General features: G+C 37.3%; 1 protein-coding gene across 2 annotated transcripts; it reads right to left on the bottom strand.

Moving 5' to 3' along the window:
- Positions 1 to 5,654: 5,654 nt before the first annotated feature.
- Positions 5,655 to 17,609, bottom strand: wnt11 (wingless-type MMTV integration site family, member 11). 2 transcript variants are annotated; one of them, XM_056271536.1, is made up of 6 exons: positions 17,396 to 17,609; positions 15,831 to 16,041; positions 14,307 to 14,533; positions 12,769 to 13,049; positions 11,624 to 11,916; positions 5,655 to 6,362 (listed from the first exon to the last, which is right to left on the bottom strand). In XM_056271536.1, exons 2-6 carry the CDS (start codon positions 15,911 to 15,913, stop codon positions 6,188 to 6,190), a joined length of 1,059 nt encoding a protein of 352 aa, XP_056127511.1. In that variant the 5' UTR covers positions 15,914 to 16,041; positions 17,396 to 17,609; the 3' UTR covers positions 5,655 to 6,187. The 2 variants fall into 2 exon arrangements, with proteins under 2 accessions (XP_056127511.1, XP_056127510.1); XM_056271535.1 differs by having other exon boundaries at positions 15,831 to 16,044.
- Between the last annotated feature and the right edge of the window lie 5,250 nt (positions 17,610 to 22,859).

Raw genomic sequence — 22,859 nt, forward strand, 5'->3', positions numbered from 1 at the left:
GACAACAGCCGGTGTGCTCCACACGGATATCTGATCTCACCATCATTGAGATTACATGAAGAAACAGAAAAAACTGAGACAGACTAAATCCAGAAGAACTGTGGCAACGTCTTCAAGACGCTTCAAAAAACCTTCCTCCAAAGCTACCTGTAAATATATCCTTAAAACTGGACAAAAGCTGCTTTAAACACAAATGCTGGTCACACCAAATATTAATTTGACTTAGTTAATAGAAGTTAATTGATAAATAAAATCTATTTATGACATTATTTTTGAAAGCATCCTCACTTTACAGCATTTTTACACAAGTACTGTAGCTTTGCGGGTAGGTTTTTTCCTTTTTTTTCCATGTAATCACAGAAAGACTTGATTATGGTGAGATCAGATCTCCGTGTGGAGCACCGGCTGTTGTCAGACTTGATGTGCATACAAAAATCTCATTGGATTATTACGATTAATGGCAAAATTAATGTTTGCAAATGTAAACTGATATTTCCTACTAACACACTATAGCAAAAGATGGTTTATAGCAACTGGCTTGAAACATTTTTTTGGGGGGGTGAAAATACTAACATGCCTACGACTTTTGCACAGTAATGAATATATTACGGGTGTAGCGGATCGTTGTTGATCTGTGATCCGTACGGACCAGGCCCCACAATTCAGCATTGGATTATAGCGGATTATTTGCAAACTTGAACCATCATAGAGTTAAGGTTTATCATTTGCACATTTTTTTGTCTTGTCAATTTACACATTCACACGATTTTAAACCATTACAAAGCAAGAAGAGGCAACAAGAACACGGTAGTCAAGTGCTATATGTATATATATATATGTGTGTGTGTGTGTGTGTGTGTGTAGAGAGAGAGAGATGAAAATTTTAACAGAATTTTTAAACTGACTATATTTATCCTCACGTTGTAACATTAAAATTCTTTGCATAGTTAACTAATGTGTTGAACTCAAAACCATTTCCAACAAAAATGTTGTCATGAGAAAACCCTGTAAATGTATAACTAAATTCAACAAACCAACAAATCACTGCTTTCAACAGACTCATTTGAGAGGTGCAGACTACAACAGAACTTCTAGAATGGAAATACATTCTCAGACTCGATCAGTGACCTAGGATTCTTCAGCCTGGTTGTTCCCGGTTGCAAATCCATGGCCACTTTTAATGCCCCAGCTCCTCTAGCAGAGAGAATAGGGAAGGATGGGAATGCTTGCATCAACCTTCTCCATGGCAACATGCCTGAAGCCTGTCCTGAACAGCCTGAGGGTCACAATGATGACAAAACAGTATTTAACTGAGCACACTGCTCCCACTATTTACAAAAGAGTTGGAGGCTGGGGAGAGAGCAGCTTCACAAAAGTCCATTTACAGTACGGGTCAGTACATCTCAATACCTTTACAATTCCAGTCAAATTCTTTGTGTCCCCCCCACTGACAATAAGTATCTAGCCCCACGCCACACACAAAAGGCCGACCGGCGGTTTATGCTCTCCGCTGACATTAACCCAACAGATTTTGACTCCTCTCCATTAAACTGCTCTTTCTTTTCTCTATCAAGCCATTAAACTTCTCCCTTTCTTTTTCCGTCACACGGGTCATTTCGAGTGTGAAGCAATCTGAGAGTGAGATGCGGCAACTTGCCTTTAACAATAATTAGTTCCTCTGTACGATGGAACAATCAGCCTTTTTCAGAGCACCAAAAGGATTCTGCTGTTAAGGAGACATTAGCTGCCGTAACAAAGGGGGTCCCGGCCTTTGGAGCCATTCGCCTCACATTAGCTCATAGTCCCGCTTCCGTTTCAGCCTGGCTTTGAGTCAGGACACAGCGATTGGAGAAATCTCCCTGTGAGTTTGAGCTGCATGCATTATGCTTCCATCCCAGCCTAATCCTGCTTTTACAGGGGTCAAAATGAGGTCAATCCTCAGAGCATCCACACAGGACGTGATGCTGGGGTTAGTGCAAACATCTAAAGATGGGAAATCTCTCACAGGGACTTGCTTTTAAAGAGAAACTTGTGGAACTGACAGAATTTTTACTGATCAACTAAAATTGGATCAATGTTTTGATCAACAGCTCAAATATTTTTAAATAATAAAATGTTTCAGTACCTTTCTAATTTTAATTTGAATGCAGAGTTTTGCCATGAACAAACTGTGTAACTCATGTAATTGAATTACAAATCATTCATAAAGCCAAAATAGTCTTAAATTTCAGCTTGTGCATAGCAGGAAACCAATTACAAGAAATAATTCATATAAAATATATAAATGTGTCTTTTCTGTCCCATTTTCAAGGTGATCAGGTCAAAACTGGAGTAATAACATTCCTAAACTCCTGAATTGAATTAAATCTAATCTGCTGCAGCGAAGCAATGCTATTCAAGCCAAATCAAATATATTTATTTTGGTGATGTAATGATATTTTTAGAAGAAGGTACATCCATATTTAGGCATAGTGTACAGTACATCCTTTTGCACAAGTAATAAAATATGATATAAATTAGATAAAATTGTGGTTTTAGCCAAGCATACACCCTCATAAATTAAAAACATTTTGGTTTGGTATAATATATTAATATATGACCATATCAGTATCAGCCAATGTTATTTTCTTAAACTATCAGCACAGGTCTGAATTTCTATCTATCTATCTATCTATCTATCTATCTATCTATCTATCTATCTATCTATCTATCTATCTATCTATCTATCTATCTATCTATCTATCTATCTATCTATCTATCTATCTATCTATCTATCTATCTATCTATCTATCTCTCTCGTTGCTATGTGGTTGCATTGAGTGTTTTAGTATATTTTGGCATATGCACACAAAGTTTAATATAGTTCCTACTTTAAAAAGTATGAAGTATTTATTTATTTTTATTATTTTTTTGACAATATAAATTTATAATATCAGACGTCATGTTGTCGGCAGCAGCATGGAAGTTTTTTATTTCAGTTTTGTTCCCATTACCTGTCCCATTATTAGTTGGCTATACTTCCCCCTCATGACATGATGACCTTCACACTCCTTTAAAGGTGTGTGTGACAGGTATGGCTACTGGCTGAGAGAGTGCGTGAGAAAAGGACGGCTGGACCTCCACGGTCTTTGTGTTTGCTTTCCTCTTTTAACGGGGTACCCGGTCATGCGTCTTCTCACTCATCGTTTGAGAGTCCCTGGTGTTGGTGATAGCTCAAGCCCCTTTGACAGAGAGAGGGCAGGGGTGACTAACACCCCAAACCCCCACCTCCAGCTGCCAGGATAGGGCACACAACTGACAGAGGTGTCCTTGAGTCTGTCAACAGAACTAGCTGTGGGCGCTGAAGTACCCCTCCCACCTGCACAAGATGGCAATTTCCTCTCTTTTTCCCTACCTGCCCCCACAAACAGGCCCAAACTTAGACTTATACTTAGACATCCAATGCCAGCTCAACCCCATGACTGACTTTGTTCATGCTTACCCAGTATGTCATTTTGATTTGGCATTTGAACTTATAGTGGAAGATAACGTCTGTTTGTTGCTTATTCTGGTCAAGAACTGCCCGCTTAGACCAAATTGTCACCCTGATTTGCAGTCTGGAGTAGTCAATGCTAGTTGCAGAAATCAGATCCCCTCTGCAGATATTGGGCTGTTGGAGTTGACATTTTTTTCAGAAAATCATGTGTATCATTTCTCAACCATTTACAGAGTCACCAAGAGTATGATGCAGTCTTAGAAATCTGTTCAGATTTGAAAAGTTCTGTAGTGTCTTCAAGCCTTAACTGGTATGTAAAGCAACGACAGCTATTTTATTTTAATGTGCCATTTAGGGAAAGTTCTTTTGTGTTCATTATATAAGACTGTCTTGTAAATTGTCTGAGGTTGTTTTTAGTTAAATTTACAAGAAAAAATGTAGACCTTATAGCATAGACTCATCACTTGAAAACACTAATCTGTGTTGAAAGTCTGGTTCAATGCTGATAGGGAGAACAGGAAGTAATGAGCTTGCTGCTACTATCTGCAATTGTGTTTTGGGTCGTAATCGACTTGAAATGTGATGTACGAGCACATTGCTTCCTTCTCAGCGGTCCCACTTTACAAATGATTTTCTGTTACAGGATTTTCCTCGGCATGTATGAAAACACTAGCGTTGTTCTTGGCCCGAGAGCAGTCTTAGCATGAAAAACCTATATGAGTCCATGACAACAGCTTGGCTAGCTAACAAGGCAGAACTTTTCTGTATACGAACTATGCACTTTCATCATTAAAACCCTCTCAAAATACGCGCTAATCACCCGCACGCTGATTTCTTGACTACCGCAAACAAACAAAACACTGTAAAACCTCCAAAATCTAACCGGCCTCCCTGTCTGGTGTTGCGTTGCGCTGTCTGCTTTCCTGGCCGAGTTTGCTCTCTTACAATCTTACAATGTCAGTCAACATGGAGAACATGTGCTTGCCTGGTGGTGCTCATGACCTCAAAGTGTTAAAACAGAGCTAAAGCAAAGAGGCTCGCCTTCATGCTAACCCCTTGAAAATCTGTTCTGGTCATACCATGAGAAGCAATTTGAAAATAATATGGAATTGAGCCTGAACTGTTTTCATGTATAAGGTTTCAGTCCATCTACGCCATCTTCTCTGTTGTTGTAAAACCTGAAAAAAACAACAGTCGTTCAGGCCCCTGAGTAATGGACAATTAAACGCTGGAAAGAGTTGAGGACACTGTGCCAAGCACCGAGGTTTTGCTAGGGCTAGCACTAGCACGTTGCTATTTACTGGGCTATGATGTCCAAACAAACACTTCCCCAGGGTTTTTGAGTTTGAGAGACCAGATCTTGTGTGCTTTTAATCGGAACAATAACAAGTGTGAGATGATTAATAGAAATGTCATGTGTAATTGTGCTAAATTGTTATTTGCTCAAGACAAGGAACTTAAATTAATGACAACTATGTTAAAACTTTGGATATACCGGTCAAGAAATAATTAGCCAGTGTGGTTTTGTTTTTGCAGTCAATCTTTCTCAACATGTCATGAAAGTCCTTGTGAATGAAAAGAAAAAAGGGAGTCTTAGAGGTTTAAATGGTAAAGATTTTTAATTAGTTTATAAATATTTCTTTTTTTTTTAATTCAGCATACAAAAATGACAGTATGTACATCCACAGATAAGTGGTTCACGAAGGCCGTAATGGGTGATCCACATACTCTGTTCACATGCTCAGAGAGGTTTGGCATTTGAATGTCAGCATTTTTTTATGTTGGGTAAAAATATAACAAGGCACAACACATATAGTCCAATGTCCTTGCTGATATATGTGGAATAAATACAGGTATTCTTCCTCTAGAATTGAAGTAACCAACCAACAGATGGAAGCCATTGCAAAGTTCCTCATCCAAGAGCGCAATTTGAAGTTCCCTTTGTGTGTTCAGCACTTTCTTTATCTCGTCAGTCTCTTAAACAGTCTTAACTGGTGAAAGTAAAGTACCATCTGAGTTTTGAGGCCTGTATCCCTTAGAACTTGGAATGTGGAATCCTCAGGAACGTCAAGCAATTCCGAAGGTTCTAAGAAGAGTGCTTAAAATCAATGCCATGTGAAAAATAGGGAAAATGTACCTTTTAAAATTTTTTTAAAAGGCATACTGTGCCTGTGACCCGGGTACTGTGTAAGAAAATAGACTTAAAATCTGGATAAAGGAGCATATGCTTTTATGTTTTAAAAAAGAGGAAAAATCCTCTTGAGGACGGTGAGCTGGGTGTTTTTAACAAAAAGACCATGTTCATTTGTGCAGTAAAAAAAATAAAGTCCAGCTTCTGAATTGATATTTCTTAATAAAAGTTCATATAGCCAAAAATAAACCATGTCTTCTCAAAAGCATACAAGCTGCAAAAGCATAAGACAAAAGTAAGCCTCGTTGGTAACATGCTTTGGTTATCTGTGGCCGAGTATGTCAGGTAGACAAAGGTTATGCTCCACACCCAGGCTGAAAATATCTAGAACAGAATCAAGTCTTGACATTTTCAGCTTGTTCAACCACAATGTCTGGGAATTCGAATGAGAATTCAGTCCAGTTCTGTTAAAATGAGTAGAGCGCATTCCAGATCTCCTTTAGATTAGTTTAGCTGAGAATAGGTACGTGTGATGGGGTCAGCACAATTATCGGAGCAGACCGCAGAGATGGATAGCAGACTCATTTGCACACATATTTCTCCACAGTCCTCTCGCACTTTTTGCACGTGACGTAGCAGCACCAGTGGTATTTGCAGTGGCAGCGCTCCACCACTCTCTCTGAATAAGGGTTGTAGCCTCTGCCACAGCACATCAGATCACAGCTGTCACTGCCGCTGGAGGTCTTATTGCACTGCCTGCAGAACAAACAGACAAAAACAACTTCATAGTACAGACTGTACCAACCATTCAACTCTGAAACATTATAAAAACTAAGGCTATGCAAATAAAAAAATTAACTAGACTAAGTAATGGGTTGACAACAACTAGTTATACTAGTATAATTGCTCTGATTGGATGACTTTCTCAGGAGATTTTTACATAATACTTTAGGGCTATTTTTAACAGGTCGTCTTAAAAGTGCAATGCTTTTAGCGAGACAAAGCACACACATATTTGGGAGAAATATATTTTTTTATAGAAACATCTATAGAAATATTTCCATTATTATTTTTGTATTATTTATAATTTTTTATTAAAGTCCAATTTAATTATTTGACATTATTTTTTATCAAGACTTCATATTGATGAATTATATTTTTTAGAAAAATCTGCAGAAATATTTTATTTTCTATATTTTCACTTTTTATATTTCTGATAAAATAGTAGCCTACTTTTTATTACAGTTTTTCATAAAAAGTATTTTTTAAAACATATAAAGTGTATTATATAAGTACTAATTATTTTTTATCAACACACTTAAATATGAAGGAATATTCATTTTTATTTAAAAAAGAAAATCTGGAAATATCTTCTAAATTTTTCTATTTTCACAGTTTATATTATTTATTATTTTAAACTATTTTTATCCAGACATTTTAATATTGAATGAATGATAAATTATAAAAATATTTTCAGAATTATTTTCTATATTTCTCTATCATTATCTCTTTTTTTTTTTTTTACATTTGTAAAATATAAAACAGCCAATTTGTCTCACTGATTAAAAATCTATCAATACTTTTTTAATAATGAACGGGGAAAAAACACACACTTAGATGAAAAAACTTAGATAAATGTACTGACTAGTCAGTTGTTGGACAACTATCACCTACTCAATCCAGGAACAAGACTTCAAAAATACATTTACACAAATAGATGACCAAACATCTCTCTGTGACCATGAGAGCCATTACTAAACATAAGCGTCTTTTCAAACCAAGGTGAACATTTAGCTCAGCCACATATTAAACCAACAGCACTAAAACTTCTTATAGCTCATTTAAGAGCCAGTTGATTCGTACCCAGGGAACATTTTCTTCTCTTGCATTTAAATCTAGCAGGAGTGGATCTTGCAGACGCCCTCATGTACTGACGCCTGAGGCATCTGAGCAATGAATAGCCCTGTCATAAATCACACTCTATACACTAGGGGTCGGCCTGTGTGTAGCCCTCTCCGTGTAAGTGCATTGTTTTATAATTGTGTGGTGTTAATGCTCAGGGTGCTGAGAAACAGACAGAGGGCATGGCTACTATGAGAAGGAGAGAGAAGTGAAGAATGCTGTTATTTAAAACTAGAGTAAAAGTCTCTCCCAGGTCAATGCTGAAAGGCAGGCAAATAGGACTCGATGAGTAGCATATATTCAAATGCTGACCTGCACCAACGTGGAGTCAAAAGTCAAAAAGTTTATAATTGATGTCGAGTAGGGGAAAAAAGCTTAAATTTAGTACACTTTCCTCCTAAACTGCTAATGTTCTTAAAGTGATCTGGTTTTACCATCAGTTTCACAATTTATCAGCTGTGAGCAGAACTTTAAATTTGACCTCAAAGTGAAAACACATTTTAAAACACATCTTTTAAACAGCGCTCACAGATTGTTTCTTTAGCGATACCGATCATCTCTAAGCCTTTGGGATGTTGTTCTGTCTGAACTTCTAATGTGCCAATTTCATTAATCACAGTCTTGTGGCCCACAAAGCAGCACAGGGGAACACGGAGAGCAATGTAACTATAGATGAGACAGATGAGATACGCTTGTCATTTGGTCTCTACCCATCTCTCATCGCCAAATCAGATTAGAGAACCCAACTCTGCAGGTCTAGTTAGGGTAACACTTACGGCTCATTATCTTAAGACCTTCCAAATCACAGAGAGGATGTGCAATGATAGCAGCTTCCCGACTTCATGGGTGAATCTCACATTTCACCCCCAAAATAAAATCAAAAATCTAAATAAAATTGTATTATTAATTGTTATAGTGCTGATATTATATATATAGTGCTGATTTTGGTGTGGAATATGACCTGGTCTTGTTGTTCACAGGTTTCATGAGACTCACCATTGTTTTATGGTATTATGCTAATTGACCTTCTGTAGAACTGACAGCAAAACAAATCAATTAAATGTGAGGACAGGAGATGTTGTAGTCACATGTCTTAGAGACAGGTATAGGGTGATGGGTTCAACAGAGGAGCTGAACCCTCTACATACCAGAGACCACCATGGAAGCGACATGTGCGACACACACAGTTCCCTGTTGACGTTCTCTAATGATTACAAAACACACCAGTGTCTTGTGACCAAGTGCAAAGCACTAAATATATGAACAGAGAGCGCATGTGAGTGGTCTTATCAGGACTAAGGCTGAGGATGCATACTGTGTGTTGAGTGCACCTGACATACAGCATGTCTCTAGGTTATTTGTGCACTGACCTATAATACCTATATGTAAAGCCTAAACGGTTACAAAGTTCAACTGAAAATATTAAGTTTAAGAATTATAAAACATAAAGTTCCAACTCTAAATTCTGACCGGATGAGTCACGTTCAAAGACATTATGATATAACTGACACAGTAGAATATATGACAAATCTACTCAGTGGGCATCTTGGTGACATCTAGGCAGATATTATTATGCGAACATTATTTAATGTTAAAATGTTATGTTAGAAACATTATCAATATTTCTTCTGTAGCTCAATTCATGCAAAACACTATAAGAAAATAATTGTATTATTACTATATATAATTATTATTACTATATATTGTTTTAAAATAATATATTTTAAAATTCTGATTTTAATCTATAAAGCAGTACTTGGGTTGGCTCCAGATTACATCTGTGATTTGGTTACTCCATCCACTCCCGCTCGCTCTCTCCGTTCTGCTGGCTCTCTATCTCTGTATCAGCCTCGTTGTAAATTGAAAACCATGGGGGGAAGAGCCTTTTCCTATAACGCGCCTAAGTTATGGAACACACTACCCGCATCTATTAGGGATGCTGCTTCAGTGGATTGTTTTAAGAAACTTCTTAAGACACCTCTTTTTAGTCAAGCTTTTAATTTATAATTGTATTATTTTTTCTGTATTTTTTGATACTTCTATATTTTTTACTTCCATGCTTGATTATTTTGTTTTGTACATGCTGTAGCGCTTTGAGTCTGAGAAAGGCGCATTACAAATAAAATGTATTATTATTATTATTATTAGTGGGCGAATTCCAATCGGAAGTGAGCATCCCTGTGCCCTACTCACTCCGAAGGGCAGAGCCCTTGAAGTGGGGACTTTGTAGGCAGTAGGGCACTTCTGTGTCATGAAGCCGTTTGGATCGCACTTGGCAAAGGGAGCAATGAAAGACCAAGTAACTTCCTCATTAGCTTCACATGGAATGTTACCACGACAAAGCTTGGCAGCAACAACAGGAATATCTTATTATTGCTGTTAATATGATAAATGTACATTTATAATGACATTTTTAAAATATGCTTTATATATGTGTGTGTGTGTTCCCAATCTGTTTCATTTCTTACACATTTCTTACCTATGAAACTTTTTTAAACTTGATATCAAACGCATGACGGAAATGTGTGTAATATATCACAACAAAACAACTTGAATTTGTCTGTTCATACGTTAACTCCAACTCACCCTCCATATCTAGATTTAAAAAGAATCGCGAGGACTTAACCATAAACGATTAAATTACTTCCTTGAAGTGACCATCGCATGTTCCCTTCACTAACGGACTGGAAGGGCCCTTCGTGAAAATATTTAGTTGTTCACTTTCGTTTGGATCACCTGGTGTCCGCTTCCCAAAGTGCCCTTTAAGGGTGCAAACTTGCCCAGTGTCTTTTTATTTTTGTTGCCACCATTTTTGGAGGTGTTTTTGCCGATAGTCGTTTCTTCCATAGTGATGTACAGTATATCAAAGAGAAACAGCTTCTCAAACAAGAAAAAACGTAGGACAGGAGTCAGGACTTGATTTTGTCGATCAGGAATTGATTGGACGGTTGGATGTTATCCTATTGCTGTGATGTCATGTGAGTGACAGGTTGTCCTGCCCTCGCACCAGTAAACACATCACCAGAGAAGAGGGAGGGGAAGTTATTTTGATTATAAATTATGAGGGCACATGAATTTAAAAATAAGAAATGTTAATTTCATTGTCTTGTCAATTTAAGAATTGACAGTTTTGTCAATTTAGAAGTGTCAATTGAAGAATTGTCAATTTAAGACTGTGAATTGCACACGGTTGCTGAAAAATCATGTCATATGATCCAATAATTCCATGAATCTTAGCCAAAAACAACATTACAGAGCACATTTAGATGCAAACATAACAAAAGCAAGGATGCTGAGGTTACTCCATTCTTACCTAAATCTATACCTGAGTCTCCACTGATAAAGCAATAGGAAATAAGCAGGAAGAATTCATTGTCGAGCTAATCTGTGTGTGCAGTGCTGGTATCAGCTGAGAGCTCTTAGCTCTGTGAATAGCTGCATTACTCACAGACTGACTCTCTGATAACGGTAAAGAGGACACAGTCACTTTGGACATGTCAAAGACACGCGTGCACACACACAGACTGATCCTCTATGCTTTATCAGGGCTTTTTAACAACAAAATGGTGCCACCAGAGAAGGAAGAGAAAGAGAGTAAAAGAGGGACAAAATAAACCTTATGAAGTGACACACTAAAAGGTTGCATCCCCATCTAATGACATGAGCATTGTGTTTATAAACAACCTATTAAAACCTAATTTAAGTTAAAATAGTTTTAAAAATGTGGAATAATTAGCTTTTCTGAACAAATCAGCAAGTTAAAAATGAGGCCGTTAGAGTAAAATTCTAGTTTTGTCAGCTGTTTCTGGGCTTGAAATGTTTGCACTTTATGATATGTTTTAATGATCAATCATTGCTGTCACATACTGAAGTACTTGTGTCCATTCCAACTCAAATTACATGGAGTTTTTAATAATATTGTATTAATTTAATTTTATATAATATAATATTAATCATTTTTAAAAATCTCAAATGATATTAGAAATATACTTTTTGCTTTAGGGCCTGTGAAAATATTGGCGGGGCATTTATAAATTTGACTCTGAGCTACCAAATACCACATGAGCACTTGTATGAGCACTGAAGTATGTAATCTGTAAATTAGTTAGTCTCACCTGTCCTGAGTACCAAAAGAGCCCATCTTGTCATTCCTCATGCAAAAGTCTGGTGAACTCTGAAGATAAACCAGCTCGTTCTCTCGGACTGGCCTGATGTCGATGTCTTTGGGGACGAGTTGCTTGCGTGTGCCCATGGGCCGATGGACCACCTTAGTGGCTGACAAGTACTTGGTCTTCAGATCCATTGCGATGTCTTTCAGGTCCTGTAAGCCTCTCCAACAGGTCCGAATGGAGCAGGATCCAGAAACACCGTGGCATTTGCACTTCATGACCAGAGCGTCTCGCAAAGCCTGCGTAGGGGGGTTTGGGATGGATTCAGATGAAGTCAATAGTAAAAGGACATTATGACATTCTACACAGGGAATGCAACATGCTAGTGAATTTGGACAGCTTTTCTGCATTATGCATGCCATCATGTACACATTGTGTCCCAAATAAAGAAAAAAATCTATTTTGAAAACAGATCATACTCAAACGAATAGCAAAAACCCAATTTTAATTAAGAACTTGGTTTGAAATCAAGTTTATAATTCGAATCAGATTCCTTGACCGATTGCCTGTCAGATTAAGGGTGTGGTCACATTAACTCCCATGTAAATTCTTGTTGGAATGTCCCGTGAAATTTTTTTTTTCACTTTTAAACATTCATCAACTCACACATCAGTTGTGTTAAACGGAGGCTCAAGCATGTTCGCTTGACGTGCATGTACCAATGAGGTTCATTCTTGTGTGTTACGCAGCACGTTTGAGCTTCAGCAAGAACCAATGAGGTTTGTTGAGATTTGAGATTCTGTTTATGTTCGCTGATCAATGTTTATATCTGAATAAAAAACTCAATTAAATCTGTAAATTTGGACTAAACCGCTCAATTCATATGGATTAGTTTTCGATCTCTTTATGAACTTTTTGAAGTGTCAAAGTGGTAGTTGCGTAGTCTATGGAGGGACAGAAAGCTCTCAGATTTCATAAAAAAAATCTTCATTTGTGTTCCTAAGATGAATGAAAGTCTTACGGGTTTGGAACGACATGAGGGAGAGTAATTAATGACAGAATTTTCATTTTTAAGTGAACTAACCCTTTAAGCCTCGTGTCTTTCATAGTGAATAATTGATTCCATGTGGTTTCTGTGAGGTACCGCTTACCTGTCTGCCCACTTCGCTATTGTGAAGATGCATCAGCTTGTTGGCATGCGTGCCAGACTTCTTCTTAAACTTCATAGGTGCATCAGAAAACTTGGAACCCATAAGGAGACCATAATGCAGGTTATCAGCACAGCCGCCCCACCTGTACCCAGGCTCTGGTATTTCACCTGGAATCGGACCACACGAGCACAACCTCAGGTCTCCGGAGGTGCACGCCCGTGCTATAGTGTGACTTATAGCGGCTGCAGAGAGAGCGTATACAAATGCAGATTCCCTCGTTCCTGCAAAAAAAAAAAAAAAAAGATTAATTTGATTTGCTAGTATAAAAAAACATGAATTCTGAATCCTCATCACTGACTTTTTTCCCTTATAGAAAAGCAAAGCAACATGAGAAACCCGTCAGAATGCAGTATGAAAGGATAATGGCGGAGATTACTGAACTGTTCTCACAGTGCACATATGTCATGACAAGATAATAGGTGTAGAAACTGGAGAGGCTCAGCTTGACCCCGTACAAGGTACATCAAAGACCATCTCCTTAGCGGTGCACTTATGAGAAGCAGGAGCGCTTTAACTCTTGACAAATGTGAACGGTCTACGGGGAAGGAGGGCAGTTCTCTAGAACTTCAACCAGATTTAGTTTGACCATCTCCAGCATTTGGATCATGCTAAAAGCTCTTAATAAATAAATAGGGAGGACGATTAAACCATCCGTCAAAGCGAAGCATGCATGTGTCAGCGCCGTGTGGAAATTCAAGACGTGACGCTACAACATTAATCCATGGAAAAGCAATGAAAAACAATAAGTAGACAACACGATATCCCTTTCTTGACTATTTTATTTAATTGATTTCATATTTCTTTAATTTTTTGACATCTAAAAAATCACATCTGTGCTACAGGGGTCGGACACAGGGTAAAATTGTAGGATTTAAAAGACTGTGAAACTAGCAAAAAAAAGGGCAATTCTCTGTCCATTACTGACTAACTCACTCAATAGCATCTCTCATTGAATAGAATGGATCCTATTGTTAGTCCTCACAGTAAACGCTGCTCCTCCGTGAAGCCTCACATCAAACGGAGCAAAAGAAAGAAGAGCGATGTGCAAGAATTCCATGGGTCGGAGGTTTCCGGGTGAGCAGGGGTACGATTTCTTTTATCATGCAGCGAGGCACTTAGGCCCAATTGCAGCATTTAACTGGCATAGTCTTCGTTACCCGGAGAGAGAGTGTTTAAGGATCACCGTAGGCTGCTTTTTAAACCGTTGCCCTCATAAAGTTTTCCCTCAACAATTAGATGGGTTCCTCAGACCTATTAAGGCCTGAATGGAAACCACACTCGGGTATAAAGAGAGGTGTGTGGTCACTTAAATTGCCTTGAAGGAACTGGCAATAGACGGACAGTGGCCCTTTCACATATTTAGGACTCACTGTGTCTAAACAGAACATCTGTGGATAGATTTCAGAAACGGTTCACAAAAAATATAGGCTTGACTTGGAAATAATCCTCTTTGGACATGATTTTCTTCTGTAACTCACCTCGTTCCAGGTCCGGGAGGAATTTTTGAGTATCAATAGAGGAACAGTTCCAGCGCATGTCTGCGAAGGTCTTTTGGCAGACCTTTTTAACCTCCCGTGCTGCTTGGATGATGGTTTGCATGAGTTCCAGGTTACTCCTACAGAGCTGAGCCTGAGAGGAGACGAGGCCTGGCAAAGTCTTGCAGTGCTGGGTCTTGTTGATGTGTTGTGTGGTCTGTGATAGTGCCCTGGATGAGGAAAGGCACATGCTTCAGTGAACACTTGATGTCTGTCAACTCTATTCGTTAATTTGAACTCGAACATTTGAAGTTAAACAGAATTCAAATGTTTGGTGGTGTGAAAAGTGATCAAAATATTTGTGGCAAGTCTTGAAGTCTTTAAACTCAAACTCAAATAAACATGGTTAAAGCCAACTCGAAAATATTAAGAGTAACATCAACGTTTGCGAAAGCGTTCTCGCACGCATTTAAGCTGCGGGCTAAAATTGTTCAGTGTCTTGCTCGCAAAGGCATGCAAACAACAACCCATTCCCAGAGATAATCAATCAAGATTAGAGCAAATGGAAGAAGATTATTTCTGCATCACTTGGAAGCAAGAAAGGAACCAAAAAAGCAATTGCCAATGGAAAAAGATGTTGTTTATCCGCAAGATGATTTGTTCATTGTTAAAACTTTAGAGAATGTACCATGGTAAAGCTGCAGTCATACAATACTAGAAGAATTTTTGCAAGGTTAAGTCATAGTATAAAACGCAAGTCATAGATGTAATCTTAGAAAATGATCTAATAGGTTGAAAGTTTTCAGTTACAAGAAATGATTGCAAAACTTCTGTGACCAAAATCATTAAAGATAAACAATATTCATTTCAGTAAGACTTTGTAGTGAAACCTGTTGAATTGAAGCATTGTTTTAATGATTCCTGTTTTATTTGACTAAAACACACACATGTATTACTATTCGTGCGAACCAACCAATGCCCGCTCTACCTATGCCTGTTTCAGATTAGGGGCCGCCACTTTATGTTCCATGATATGCTGTGACTGACAGACCCCTGTCTTAACCTCCGCACTCACACACATACACCCTCTGTCTTTGTTATCCAGGGAACACAGGTGTTTATGGCGGCATCTGTTTTGTATTTCTTGCCATGCAATATCAAGACTTTGGAAACCTCTACCAGCATCCTGTGCATGCGAAATGGCCTCTTCACGTCCAAAAGTATCCACCGTCATGTCTTCCATTCCAATGTATCAATTATGTGAATACAAAACATTCTGCAGAAATTACAAGTAACTGGGTGTTGAACTGGATTTACTTTTGACTTAAGAATTAAGATCAAATTCTGTGAAGCGACTTTTTAGATTTTTTCCTAATTAAAAGCCATTGTTCCACTGTCAAGAAAAGGTCGATTCCCAGGTTCCAAAAGTCTTTTTTTTCATGTTACACAAAGTTTGACAAATCAACTTGAAAAAACATCTTGAATGCGTTTGAAACCGTTTCATATAGAGAGAAAGGAGCAACTCACAGCCATTTGATTCCTGTGCACTGCTGAGACAGGAGCAGGAATGTGAGAAGACAGAGCGGGAGTGAAGGGAAGGTTCGCTTCATGCTGTACAATAAGATCCAGCTCGATCAGAAGACACTGATGCAGGTGCTCGCTGACCCCACTGCTTCTTGACACAATTATAATTAAAAGCCAAAAGCCATGACACTTGTTCCTTCTTTCTGTCCCTCTCCTGCTTTAAAAAAAAAAAAAGATCCAGATTACATCAATCACACACATCTGATGGCTGCTATGCAATGTGCACTTGGCATACTTTAAATAATTTTTTAAACACAACGCTTTTACACACCGCTTTCCTATGGCTCCAAATAGTAATATTGTATTTTAAGCCTGTATTGTTATTATATTATCCAATTCTATTGCATTACCGTATTCTCTTGTTGTGCGGGTTTAATTCTTTTTTTTTTTTTTTATACATTTTAGTTTTTGTATCTCCTTGTGAGAAGCAGTTAAGAAAACACTAATTACAAAAGATAAATTATTCTAAAGCAAAACTCTATTTTTTAATAGTATGTTCCAATACTTTTTGTGTTTTAAAATTGCAAAGTGTTTTCTAATACTCCGCATGCAAATTTCAGAAATATAGGTGTGGCAATTTTTGGAATGTTATCAAATGTTTTCAGATTATTCCATTCGCTGGAACAGGAGGGCAATAAACAGATACTACCTCCCAGTGGACATGCTGTCTGGCCTCAGGCATGATGCATTCACATACAGACAGTGATTGTCCAGATAGCAGAGTTGTTGTTTTTTCCCCCTCCTGGCTATAGACCTAGCCAGACAACTATACATTAAAAGTGCTATTACAGCTACAGATGTACCTAATGTATCAAAATTATAGTGCTTTTATATGTATTACACTTAAAATGTTTTCTGCTGTTGAACTTGCTACTATAATTTCTACTCTAATAAGTTTCAAATGGTTTCATTTATGTATTAGTGCTTTTATCAACAACAAATTTCAAAGTGGAGATTGTAACTTGGACACAACTTTGATTTTACAAACAAATTTAGGCAGCAATTTAGCTTTTTTTTTTTTTTTTTTTGCTTTAAAGAAAATTTAAACAATACAAGTGTAGTTTACATCCCATGCATTATATAATCTATATCCCATTAGGACAGATATAGCTACGTATACGTGGTTTAGAGATTTTAATATTTTTCAGAGCTCATACAGCATAATTAAACAAACCTCAATTATGATATAGATAACGCCTATTTAAAGATATGAGCGATAAGATTATATTGTAGCAAAAGCAATAAACAGCTGTTTTACTCTTGCGCTTTCGCAAAGATTGCACTTTATCGTTTATCTCCTGTATTTTCACCTGGGGGGGAACCGAAGTAAACTTAAAATGTAATTAGTTCACCCTTTGGGTGGTCTACAATCTAGGCACTATTGCAGATTATATATACTTTAATTTGCACCAGTGATATTTAAAAAGTACGACATCTGTGTTAATAAGAGACGCAATCAGGCGTACAAACTTTGTGCACAATAAAACGGGATGCACTTTCATCCTCACCTTTATCAAACAGAGGCTGACGTCAAAAAAATGCCGATTGTGCAAAGTAATCCAAAAGTCCGTTTTATTTAAATCCAGCCAAACTTCTGCAGTTAATCCGTTTTTGTGAAGTCCGAGTGAGAAAGCATTATGCAACAGTCCAGTGATAAAGAGAAGTGTCTTGATGTTGCTGTGCTGCTCGCGCGCTGGAATCTGCTGGACTGACGGTGCACACGGAGGTCGAGACTATATGAGTCCTCGCGCCACTTTGATCTCGCGCTGATGTCAGGGGCTATTAGCATAACAAAGTGGTTAAGGTTACGCAGCCAAAGAAAACGTTGAAAATATGATCTGTGACACTCAGACATCTCGCTACTTTTGACACGGAATTCCAGCGTTTTTTTCCAGGGCTATTTGCATTGTGGGTCATTCCTCGAAAAAGGTGCGTTTTGTGTCCCTCATGAACATAAACGGTGTAAACGGTGACTTTAACAATGAAAATCTGACACAACATTTTATTATATGATAGCCTATTGAAGGCAAATATTTTATTTTAATTTCCTCTTCTGTTTCCAAATTATTCTTAAATATCCAAATATCCTTTAGGCTACACATTTCGATGGAATTTTATATAGCCTAACTTAGTTGTTCTTAACTGTGCTTTATTAAAATGGTTTACAATTGCATACATACAATAACGGTCATGATGACATCATCATCCGTGCAGGATATGAAATACTCAAGCGTAGAGGTGTGATTTATCATCACTTTATCTAGTTATTTTGTCAGGGCATTATTTTAAATAGGCTAGACCATCCTGTCACCATTTTTATGTAGCCTACAGTAGCCTAATGATTATTGAAAACGGAATATTTGTTAAAATATCAGCATTACATTTCCTTCTAATAAACCACACATAATATCATGCAATTGGCTAGCATATATATTAAAAACTTATACTTTGGGAAAGACACACTTTTTTCTGCACTGAAATCAATGCTAAGTAAATTAAGTGAGAAATCATGGGAGCATCAATTTCGGGAAATAAAATCACAGAATTCGAAATATGGCAATTCTAGTGTTTGCATGGTTCATAAAATTATAGGCTATTCGGCTGTAAGCCAGAGTTTCCACACTCATGCCATTTACAGTGCTGTACACGGCCCATATTGGCCACTCCAAAAACGGCAAAGGCAATTTTCCAAGCACGCTAATAATGATTTCCACGTGATGAATACATCCCGATGCACGTTTCATATTAGCCTCTATATGACAAAGGTTCTTCTACATTTCACACAATAAATGATTTAACCTTCAGAAATACTCCCAGTAGCCCATTGAAGTCCACATCTGAGCAAAGATATTTCCTAATTTATAATAATGAGCTATTAAATTCTCTTGTTATTTTTGGTCTATCAAGGAGTATAAAAGAGTCCATTAAAGGATTCATTATCCTTACAGATTGCTAATAATAAATATAAATGTGTTGAGAAAATATTTTTATAGAACAAAAAATAGTCCACTACGTGCATACATTTATTACAGTTCCCACCACACACAATGGCCAAGTTAATATTTTAACCATCTAAGGTAACTGTCATTTTATTAGTGTCTACGGTGTAATAAATGTCAAGATGTTCTCTGGCCATATGCTTCTCTTATTAACCTGCATGCTCTCTGGTCCAAAAACGCCTCCTGCAGTGAATTCCGTAACACTCACAAGATTCCCCTGTAAAACACACCACACAACCCAATTTTCAAATAACGACGCAATTAAAATACGACCATTAAGAGTTTTTCCACTGTTAACAGTAGCCTATCTGTTTTATATAAAGCAGGCAATTCCACTGATTTTGTGGTTAAGTGTGTGAATGTAGGGCTGTGAGTATGAATTTGAGACAAATGAGCAAGAAAGAAAAAAAACAAGAAAAACAAACATCAAAGCTACAGTGCAAAAGAAAAAAAACAAGGCATATACTGCATATGAAAAGATTAACATGACATTTAGGGAAAATTACTGTACATAACAATACAGCATTAGGTCAATACAGATACTTAAATGAACAATAAAAAGTCTGCTCATTTATTAAATAATACCCTTTTTCATACCAAAATACATTTCTGCTAATGTTTGAATGAGGTTATTCTATGATGCCTTTTAAAATCAAAAGAAACTGAGTGGATGTTTCTCATCTATTAAGTTGAATGTAACTGCGCAGATCCAAATGTCACACAGACTTATATCATTCACTCCAACAAGGCATGCGAGATGGTATTGGAAACTAGGCACGGCTATTTTAGTTTAATTGATTTAAAAAATAATCTAAAAAAGTAATCCTTTTCTCACAGCTGAAACCAAAGCAGCGAAGAGCATGAAAAGAGGGCAGCGTGTATATTTAGAGCTAATCTGATACTCTTAAGAGGTACCACCGCCAATTGCTGAAGCATGACATTTTCATTCACTGCCAAGCTGCACCATTTCAGCTCAATATAACGTGAAATGCCCGTGGAGCTCTAATCATGACCCAAAGCAATGGGAAAGCAAATATGTGTCGTTTCGCTAAACTCATCTGCCCACAGCGGGAATATGCGGGAATTGGAATTAGCCAAGCTGAGGGGGACGTGCCGGAGATTATAGACTTTGGACATTAATAAAAACCACAGACCTTACATTTCAGAGATTCAGAACATTCTGAACATTGTGAAGAGATGGTAGCCATCAATAAATGGGACTTATTTTAATGATAAAACCAACTGATTAATGATATGTTATAAAGTAACCAAAAATATGCATTCACATCTTTCAAAGAGCTTATTTTCAGGCAGTGTGGAGCCATAGGAGCGTGTTTATGGAGACTTACACCCTTTTTATTAGGGACGTGAAAAGCATCTAGTAGCAGTGAGATGTGAATGGGCATGAACTCTTAATGTCAGGTTAAACCAGACTGAAGACTGACTAACAGAGCTGTGACCTCCCTAGAGTGTCTCTGTTTGAGGTTTTAACATGCAGATTCTCAATTCCTCCCCGTATACCAGGATCAACACCACAGACACTTTGATCTTCAAGCCGAGAGCCTTACATAGCCTTAGGCTGGTTCATAGAGGGCAAGAAAGCGACTTCGGTTTATATAACTGAAATTATGCATGGGGCAGAAAAAAAACATGTGCTTTGAATGAGAAAATGTCTCTCTTTTTTTCATATTTCTTGTTTGAAATGTTAACTCAATTGAGTAATTTTAGATATTTTGTGGTTGGGATTCACGTGTGAAGTTTAATGCCGTTACTGACTAATGATTTAAGGTTTGCATAATGAATCATTTGCGGCAGCTGTGCCAACTGGTCAACACTATTTGTCTTCTATCTGAGACATCATCAGACACAGTGCCATTTACCCTGACACATATTCAGATCATTCATTCTGAGCTTGTTGAAGGAGTACAGAGACACAGTGCCCCCCGTCCCCTGACGTCTCGGGTCTCTGCCCTGCTAACAGCTGTCTCCTGTCTCAGCGACTGTCAGCGGCGCAGAGCTAGAACTGCACGGATAGATCTGACCGGCACGTCTCAGTAAAGATGTAGAGTTACGTGAACAAATAAACTTCAATTGAAAGCAAATATATATCTCTCTTAATGCGTCTTAGTTTAGAAAAATGCCTGAATATTGTCAACAACAGTGATGAGGTTTTATTGTCTTTTGATGTTAATTCTATAATTAAACCTGTGATCAACATTATTTACAACTTTGGAGTAGACTTATTTTTGTTTGACAACTTTATTCAATATCTTTTCAAATCTTTTGCTTTGAAGTGCAACAAGATTTAAAAACAAATTGAAATGCTTCTCTTGCTCTAAAATTGATATCACAAATAACTGAATGTGTCTGTGTGTGTATAAACAAATTAACAATGTATAATATATTATATAGATAGATAGATATAGATAATTATATACAGATGTTCATTTATTAACATATACATATCTATTTTAGTATTATATTTCATTGTATTATATAGTCTACGCATATTACATATAATATAAAATATCAGTAACACTTTTCAATAAGGTTCAACATTAGTTAATGGATTAACTAACAATGAACAATACATTTGTTACAGTATTTATTCATCTTTGTTAATGTTAGTTAATAACAATACAGCTGTTCATGTTAGTTCACATTCACAGTGCATTAACTAATATTAACAATACAACCCTTGATTTCAATAATGTATTAGTAAATGTTGAAATTCATATTAAGATTAATAAATTCTGTAGAAATATTGTTCATTCTTAGTTCACGTTAACCAAGTTAACAATGTTAACTAATGAACCTTATTGTAAAGTGTTACCAAAATATCTTCATGAATGCAAAAATATCTATGTTGATGATCTACTGGTAGACCACCACAAATAATATTGAAATAATACAAAATTATCATAGCTTCTTGTTTCGGTTAGCAATATTGACTTTTAGACAAAGTCAAACTTGTTATAGAAAAATTGAGACACATTGCTCTGCATGAATGCATGGTGCCAGCAACAAATGGGTGCGGAATCGTTACCCGTTTGAGGGAAAACATCTACACAGTACAAACAGAACACAGCAACAATGTTGATTTGAAACATTGTTCAGCAGCTCTGCGTCTCCAACAAATACGAGATCCATTTGTTTGAGACACAAGAAAGGCGGCAGCGTCTGTTTGGTGCTGTCTGGTGCACTGTGATGGAGAGTCTGTCATTGACTGGCTGTTTAAACTAAGAGGAAATGCATCATTTTGGCTGCAGGACTGTGTCCAATCAGTTTATTTAAGCTAAGGTGGGAGAAGCTTTGTTTTGGCTGTTCTTTTGAAACCTGTTTTAATTAGGCAATCTCATAAAAACAAATCATGATTTAATAGGCTGAACGAAGAGAGACCTGACAAACAGCTTATGTCGGCATGCCAGTATCCTGAGGTTTTGTTTCTATTGCAAGCATGGTGGTGCTAAAGTTCAAATGGCTTGAATGTAAACAAATTACTGTTTAGGAGAACATTTTAGGAAGTTTACATACACTAAACATCAAGAATGAGAACTTAAAAACCGCTCCCAGCAATTAAGATTCCTATGCAGAAACTTGTCAAAATTACTTCATTTTAAATTCCACGCACACTTGTTTTCAGTTCACAAAAAGAAAAAGAAAAGAAAAAGCGCAGAACATGCTTTTGTGTCAGGGTGTGTGTGTGTTCTCAGGTGCTTTTTGCTGTAAAAACACTGGGACAGTCACACTCAGCAGGAGAACCCAGAGAGAAAACGTTCAGCGTCCAATTCAGACTGTTTAGAGAGTTTGGACCATGTTCTTCAGAAAGGGACCATTTGTTTAGGACTGGCCCTCTCTCCCCTCTTTGAAGGCGATGGCCCCTTTCATGTACCAGATGGGAGGTACTTTCAAAAACACAAGTGACTTGTCTCACTGTATGGGAACATGCACCCGTTTGTTTTATGCTATTGGA

The sequence above is a fragment of the Rhinichthys klamathensis genome, unplaced genomic scaffold (genome assembly GCF_029890125.1).
Source record: "Rhinichthys klamathensis goyatoka isolate OS25496 unplaced genomic scaffold, OSU_Roscu_1.1 h1tg000321l_1, whole genome shotgun sequence".
NCBI lineage: Eukaryota > Metazoa > Chordata > Actinopteri > Cypriniformes > Leuciscidae > Rhinichthys > Rhinichthys klamathensis.

Coding starts and splice junctions, on each gene's coding strand:
- wnt11 (XM_056271536.1), bottom strand. CDS start 15,913: ATGAAGCGAACCTTCCCTTCACTCCCGCTCTGTCTTCTCACATTCCTG. Junction 11,917..12,768: donor ATAGCGAAGTGGGCAGACAG/GTAAGCGGTACC, acceptor CCCCCTACGCAG/GCTTTGCGAGACGCTCTGGT. Junction 6,363..11,623: donor TCTTTTGGTACTCAGGACAG/GTGAGACTAACT, acceptor TTTGTTCTGCAG/GCAGTGCAATAAGACCTCCA.